The sequence below is a fragment of the Falco punctatus genome (genome assembly GCF_963210335.1).
Source record: "Falco punctatus genome assembly, chromosome: 1".
Classification (NCBI taxonomy): domain Eukaryota; kingdom Metazoa; phylum Chordata; class Aves; order Falconiformes; family Falconidae; genus Falco; species Falco punctatus.
In genome coordinates, this window is record NC_137580.1 from 119,750,185 (window position 1) to 119,757,593 (window position 7,409).

A 7,409-nucleotide genomic window follows, 5' to 3' on the forward strand; every position below is an offset into this window, starting at 1 on the left:
CCGGCAGCCTCCCCCCCACCCCACCCCTGCATAAAAGCTTCAGGCAGGAGAAAAATTTAAATCTTTGCTGCCCTTGCTGGCGAACAGAGGAGTGAGGGCGGCCAGGCCATGGCAGGGTTTCCTGGGAGGGATGGTGGGATGCATCCGCGTGCTCCTGCACCCCTGTTTGGGGGAGGATGTGGGGTAAATGCTGATGCAGGTGGTGCAAGGGCAAAGCTGAAGAGCCCCCCTTCCAAAGGGGACTGGGCACCGGCTGGTGCGGAGCCATGAGTGTCCAGAGGGGACCCCACACATCCCTCGCCATGGCCCCCCAGTTAGGGACCCCACACCCCTTTGCCATGCCCCAGTTAGGGACCCCACACCCCTCACCACGCCCCCCCAGTTAGGGATCCCGCACCCCTCACCATGCCCCAGTTAGGGACCCTGCACCCCTTTGCCATGCCCCAGTTAGGGACCCCCGCACCTCGCGGTGCCCCAGTTAAGCTCCCACAACCAGCACTTTCCCCTCTTCTTTGAGGTTGTTGCCTAAAACAGAACCCCCTCTGCTCACCCCAGGTGGGACTCGAACCCACAATCCCTGACTTAGAAGGCCAGTGCCTTGTCCATTAGGCCACTGGGGCCTGCGGAAACATGAAAAAAAGGGTCATTTCAGGATCTTGGAGCCCCCCACTGCACCCCAGGCTGGTGGGGCTGAAATCCATCCTGCACCACAGAACCCGGTGCTGTTCAAACAGGGCTGGGTGCTGAGTGACTCCTGAGGGAGCTCAGCCCGAGGTCCTGGCGTTCCACAGGGTGGTTCCTACCTTGTAGCATCGATGGAGAGCAATCACCTCCTGCCAAATCCCTGCGGTGGCTTTCAGTTCTTTCAATGCAGTGACAGGCGTGGGTTTTGGTTAGGAAAAAAAAAAATCAACTAAAGTGGAAGGAAAGCGCTTGAAGCGGTGAATAGTCTTATTTGCTACTTGGATACGTGGTTAAGACTGCTCTTACTCCCCTTTCTTCCCCCCCCAAATCTACCTTTGCTTTTATGTTCAGCAGCAGAGGGTGTTCCCACAGAGCAGAGGGCTGGACAAAGGGCATAAAGGATTCAAAAAACCCCAAAAAGTACCCATCAAAAATACGGCATTTTAGTTTCTCTCAAACATGGACAATATTTTCTCTGCAAAATGATTGACAGGCTATCACAGCGTTTCACTAGGTTCAAAATGAGGTGTTCAATATTTTTATTTACACTTTTAGACCATTTTTATTTCATACAGCTCACGCGTTTAGCATCACCTACACCTGCCAACATTTATTTAAGAAGACTGTGTGCTGAGGATCTAGTCAAAGTCCGCCTTCCTGCTCTGTTTTATGTTTGAATGTATCTTTTTCTGACGTAGTCGTTCACGGTTCATTTTTTCCACCCTAAAACAAAACGGGAAGATCCTTTAGCGTACAAAGCAAGCATTGAAACGTCCACCTTTGAGCACAGTTATAATGTAGGGCTGAAAATGTTATAAAGAGCTGAAAAACATCCACAGGGAGAAAAAACCACTCTCTGTTCTTGGGATGCTACCCAGGAAAGTCATTAAAACCTTCAATTAAGGTACCTCTCTATGAGTTTCTGTGTGGTCTCCTTAGACACCACCTTGGGCACCTCGGTAGCCTCCGTGACCATGGTCCTGATCTTTTCTAAACAGATCGCCAGATTCCTCATTTGGTAGCGACTCTCGTCAGAGTTTACAATCAGCTCACCAGCTCGGTTTATCTTATTCCTGTGCTAGAGAGAGGAAAAGGGGATGTGACCATGGAAACCTCCTCAGAGTGGTCCCGTTCGGGCTGGAAGTATGATGCTTCAGCCCTGGCTGGCGGAGGGGGAATAGTTACCATCAATGCCATTTTTTGTCTCACAGCTTCTGGAATCCAGTCTGCTGATGCCAGGTGGAACCGAACTTCTGCCTTGCTATTCACTGCGAGGAAAAAAACAATTATTTTTTTCCATGGAACAGCTCGCCTGCCTCAGCTTTGTGAGATAATTCAGTCTGTTCACTGCTGGCTTTGAACACACAGCGATTCCAGTATTAATTTCCTGAAAAATCACAACTTCTTTCTTGCTGTATTTTTGCATATCACTCTACAAGGCAAACTCTGATTTTTTATGGAGGGTCTGTCACACTATCTGCCTTTACACACACTACAAGTTTTATCATTATCACCAGTCACTATCTTATTTTCAATGGCAATGGCAGAACAGGAAGGGTTACAAGTTTATTTGAATTAGCTGAGAATTTATTGTGCTGTGATGTTTCCGACATGTTTGATCAATGATGAATTGATCATCTGATCAATGAGACCAGATGAGGTGGAGGTGGTGTTTCCCCCGGTGCGTGTAGCAGCAATGACCCCAGTAAGAGCGTTTGTGGGAGAATCTCATGTAACGACTGGTCTCGAGCACTATGAAGACTCAGAAGTTGCGTTAATAGGGTGACGATAATGAGAAATTAGCATCGGCTGGCAGAAAGATGCTGTTTAACTTCAAGTTGTCAATATTTTACCGCAATGGACAGAGAACCACCTGCAGGCTGTGGTTGTTCCCTCGGAGCGGGAGAACCTCTCCTCACCTTTGTTGACGTGCTGCCCACCGGGGCCGCAGCTGCGGCAGTAGGACACGGTCAGGCGAGCTGGAAGGGAAGAGCAGCAGGCGGTGACTCGCAGCCATGGTCCCGCTCTGACCACGGGCAGCAGGGCATGGGGACGGTCCCGGTGGGAGGACGGCTAGGACTTGGTGGTGCTGGCACCCCCAGTTCAGCTCCAGGCCTGGAGCTCAGCCCCCAGCCCGCTGCTGAGCATGCAGCCCGGGAACAGCCCGGCTCCATCCGCGGGGACAGTTGCCCAGGGGAAGGGGGACGCTTGCCCTGGTGGACGGGGATGCTTCCTCAGGGGGACACTCGCCCCAGGGGGAGGGGGACACTTGCCCAGGGGGAGGGGGATGCTCACCTGGGGGGAGGGGGACGCTCGCCCGGAGGGTAGGGGATGCTTGCCCCGGGGGTGGGTGGGTGGGATGCGGACGCTTGCCCAAGGGGACACACACCCAGGGGGAGGGGGACACTCACCCATGGGGATGTCGAGGGCAGGCGGCTGTGTCTCCTGGAACACACGGCAGGGTGCCCGCATCAGCCCCCCCCACCCCGCGGTGGCACCGCCCCTTCCATAAGCCCCGCCCACCCTCATTGGCACCACCCCTTCGGCTAAGTTCCGCCCCTCCTGCTAAGCCCCGTTAATCTTCCGACAATTTACTGTGCTAAACCCCGTCCACTAGCGGAGGCACCGCCCCTTCGTTAAGCCCCGCCCACCCATCCTCAATCCCTCGGGCTAAGCCCCACTCATCCATAGTCAACGTCGTGCTAAGCCCCGCCCACCCGCAGTGGCACCGCCCCTTGCGGTCAGCCCCGCCCACCCACAGTCAACACTGTGCTAAGCCCCGCCCACCCTCGGTGGCACCGGCCCCACATAAACCCCGCCCACCCGCCTTCGTCACTCAGACGCTAAGCCCCGCCCCTTGCCGCCCCCCCCCGCCCCCGGGCACTCACCGGGGCGCTGGCGGCGGTGCCGTCCTGCCGCGGCGGGTACAGCTTGTCCAGGCTGTACGCGCTCCGGTACTCGGCCCCGGCGGCAGCCCGCTGCGAGAACCGGGCGGCGAGAAGCCTCAGCCGCGGCCGGCCCAGGCCCCGCAGCGTGTGCGCCGCCATCTTGGCTCCCGCGGTGCGCCTGCGCCACGGCGTCCCCACGGAAACGGCGGCCGCACGCCGCGTTCCGGGGTGGGACCTGCGCGGGGAGGGGGGGGTCTCTGGGATGGGTGAGGTGGGGGCGTGTGAGTGGGGGTGTACGTGGGGTGTGTGGGGATGCATGGGATCCCTGAGGAGCGTCATGTCCGTCAGGCCTGGGGTGGTGTGGTGGGAGGAGGTCTGGGGGACACCTTGGGGGCCATGTGGGGGGTCTGGGAGGGTATATGGGGCCTGTAGGGCACTGGGGTGGGGGGAATGTAGGAGGTCCGTAGTGGTGGTGGTGTTATGGGGTCTGTGGGGCAACATGAGGGGTGTAGGAGGTCTGTGGGGTGTTACGGGGTCTGTGGAAGGGGGTGTAGGTCTGTGAGGAGTTATGGGGTCTGTGGGAGGGGGTGTAGGAGGTCTGTGGGGTGTTATGGGGTCTGTGGGAGGGGGTGTAGGAGGTCTGTGGGGTGTTATGGGGTCTGTGGGAGGGGGTGTAGGAGGTCTGTGGGGTGTTATGGGGTCTGTGGGGCACCGTGGGGGGTCTGAGAGGGGTGTTATGGGGTCTGTGGGGCACTATGGTGAGGTGTAGGAGGTCTGGGTGGGTTATGGAGTCTGGGGGGGGGGATGTAGGACGTTATGGGGTCTGGGGGGGGTCTGAGAGGGGGGTTATGGGGTCTCTGGGGCCCCATGGGAAGGTATAGGAGGTCTGTGGGAGGTTATGGGGTCTATGGGGCATTGTAGAGGAGGACGTAGGAGGTCTTTGGGGTGTTACAGGGTCTGGGGGGGGATATAGGAGGTCTGGGGGAGGTTATGGGATCTGTGGCAGGGGATGTCGGAGGTCTGGGGGGGGTTATGGGGTCTGGGGGGGCACTGAGGCAGGCCCTGCTGCAGCAGGTGGTGGGATAGCTGGGGACATGGATGCTGGGGTGAGGTGGGTGTGCAGTGCCCCGGTGTGACCAGGGTGGGGGGCACAGCATGGGGTGTGGACGGCCCTGGGGTGGGTACTGGGGATGGGTTTGGGCAGGTGGTTTCCAGCTCCGTGGGGCAGGGGTAGTGGTGGGGCGCAGTGTGCTCTCGCCTGCACCCCACACCTTGGCAAGCATTGACAGCCAGCAGTGAAAGTGAAAATACATCCAGCATTTTTTATATACTGCCTAGTTTTTGCACCTGGGATGCTTCAGCTTTCAGATTTTTATCTGCTCAAGTGTGCTAAAAAGTTGTAGATATGTGTATATATATATATATATATAAAATTATTTTTTTTTGAAAGCCGATACAGCAGCACATGTGTGTTTCCAGGTCTGTCTGTAAGAGAGACGCAGAGGTGGATGGGGGATGCAGGGGCCTGAAGCACTTGTGGAAATCCTTCAGCTCTTGGTCCTGTTGGAGCTCTCAGGTTGGCTTGACAAGAAGGGTGTGCATGTGAGAGGGGCAGGGATTGCTATTTCTGGCAGCAGGAAAACGCAGAGGCAGGGACGGGGCTGTCATTTGCTCTGGTGTTTTGACAGGAGCTGACAATCTTTTGTTTAAAACTGTGGGTGAAGTCAAAATGGGTGTTTTGAAGCTGGTAGAAAGGCAGCATGTGATTAGAGTATCTGAGCTGGGTCCCATCAGCACAAAATCAGGAAACTCTGTCCTCGGGAACGGAGCAAGTCCTGAACATTGATGGTCAGTCTGCCCTGCCTGCGGCTGAGCAGAGCTCGGGGGCCAAGGGGGGCTCCACGCTTTGTTTTAATCAAATCTCTGTGTCCTGGGGTTCTTCTGCTCTGCTTCCCCCATCCAAACTTGGCTGAAAGCAGAATGCTTTAAGGAAAAAACCCAGAACTGTCAAAGACAAACCGTGCCATCTGGTGACCTTAATTTCTTACAGGGAACAGGTAAATGTTTGTGGTTTGTAGCCAGAGGGATGGGTAAAATATCCAAAGCAGGATGACTCATTTTACCAACTGTTGTCAAATATGTTGGCATTGTTATTGCACTGGTCACCCACACCAAGGACAGTGTCGTCATGTGGTGCACAGAGGGGCTGGGATTGAACCTTGAAGGTCACACGGTTGAAGCCAGGCCCATCTAAAAGGACATTTCTCTGGTTTTGCTTCGTTCCCACACTGCGCTGCTGGGTGCAGGTGTCCAGACAGTCTTGGTAAAAAGCAGAATGGTCTCTGCTGGGGTGGTTGGAAGCAGCTCTCCCTGGCAGCAGGGCTTGGCGTGACAAGGTCTTGCTTTGGTGTGTCCCAAGAGAGCCAAGCTTTTGACATTTAAGCTGGAGAAATGAAAAGCCTCGGGAGTGATGCTGGCAAGCTCACCCCCTTGGGTGATGGTGGTCACTGGTGAGCAAGAGCTGTAAAGAGCCATCCCTGAACCATGATGCACAAGTTGATGTGTCCAAGGAGCTGGTCACTCCTCGTGGGAATGAGGGCACAAGCCATGAACGTAGGAGCAAGCTGGGACTTTGAGGGGACCTTCCAGAAGGTCTCAGCTCCTGTAAGAGAGAGAAGACTGCTGAATCGGGAAGTCTTCCCCATGAGAATTCTGTAAACCCCTTGAATCTGTGCTTCAAGTGGTCCGTCCCTATTTGTAATGGGCACTTTCCTGAAGGGTTATTCAAACTGGTGGTAAAGTAAGAAACCAGACTGGATCTGGTGGAATTGCACTTGTCTAAATGTCATCTTTCAAATCCAGCATAAAACTGAATTCTGGACAAGCTGTGCCCTTACTGATCTTGATGCTGTGAGCTGAACAGGGTCACTGGTTTTGCCAAATTCTGAAATGAATCACTATTTCCTATTATATTGTACTTTTTCTCGTCCATTTTAATTGCATGCGGTATTTTTCTTCCTGTCTTGAATCACGGGGGTGTGCTATTAAATAACTGCTGCCACCTATTTGACCAGTTTCTGTGGTGTGGTTGCTTAATACTCTCTTCTTACCTCATAGTGGAGTTGTGTAGTTTTCCTTCGTGTTTTCAAAGCAAATTTGAAAAGTTTAGATCGAGGGTGGGATAAAAGGCCAGAAGATACTTATTTTTTCCTCCTTTGATTGCTGGAAGCCTCACTTAAGAAAAAATCAAGTGACTCTGACTCGCACAGTCATCAGGACATATATATATGGCCACTAATATTTTTGGATGCAGAAAAAAATGCTGTCAGCACTTTGGTGAACAAACTGCTGATATACGGCAGCTGTTCCTTTGTTAAGCCAAATACTAACATTGTGTTACTTACATCAGTCATTTTTGGATATGTGGTTTTCAAGAAAGACCGAAATGAAAATAGCATTTGAATTGCAAGCTTGGAAATTGTACGGTTTTACAGAGACTTTGGAGTGGACAGAAGAAGGGGTTTTACCATGTGGCAAATGTTAGTAGTCCAAGTGCATAAAATGTACGTTATATAAATAATGCAGCAGTATAGTTCAGCATATTCTCTCTGCTTTCTTCAGAGAAGCCTGAAGCATTTTCTTGACCCAAATTGAACATGAAAATCAAAGAAATTACTTTTAAGAACAGCAGAAAAGTTAAAAGAGCTGTAAAGAAAGTCTTGGCTTTGAGAATAGTGGTGTTTCTTTTTATTTGAGAAAAGAATAAAGTATTTGAAAATATATTTAATCTGCTGTACACTTAACTGTGATGCTGATTCACATGGGATTGTTTAAAAT

The 7,409-nt window shown here is 52.8% G+C and overlaps 2 protein-coding genes across 3 annotated transcripts in view; both read right to left on the reverse strand.

The window, feature by feature from the left end:
- The window catches only part of NUP85 (nucleoporin 85), a 246,140-nt gene that overhangs the window by 105,291 nt on the left and 133,440 nt on the right, over positions 1 to 7,409 (reverse strand). The window lies entirely within an intron of this gene.
- On the reverse strand, positions 1,196 to 3,764 carry MRPL58 (mitochondrial ribosomal protein L58). Its single transcript, XM_080401307.1, has 6 exons — positions 3,573 to 3,764; positions 3,096 to 3,129; positions 2,604 to 2,663; positions 1,870 to 1,952; positions 1,593 to 1,762; positions 1,196 to 1,407 (listed from the first exon to the last, which is right to left on the reverse strand). Exons 1-6 carry the CDS (start codon positions 3,729 to 3,731, stop codon positions 1,323 to 1,325), a joined length of 591 nt encoding a protein of 196 aa, XP_080257433.1. The 5' UTR covers positions 3,732 to 3,764; the 3' UTR covers positions 1,196 to 1,322.

Coding starts and splice junctions, on each gene's coding strand:
- MRPL58 (XM_080401307.1), bottom strand. CDS start 3,731: ATGGCGGCGCACACGCTGCGGGGCCTGGGCCGGCCGCGGCTGAGGCTT. Junction 2,664..3,095: donor TGCCCTCGACATCCCCATGG/GTGAGTGTCCCC, acceptor CTTCCCTTCCAG/CTCGCCTGACCGTGTCCTAC. Junction 1,953..2,603: donor TGGGCAGCACGTCAACAAAG/GTGAGGAGAGGT, acceptor TTTTCCTCGCAG/TGAATAGCAAGGCAGAAGTT.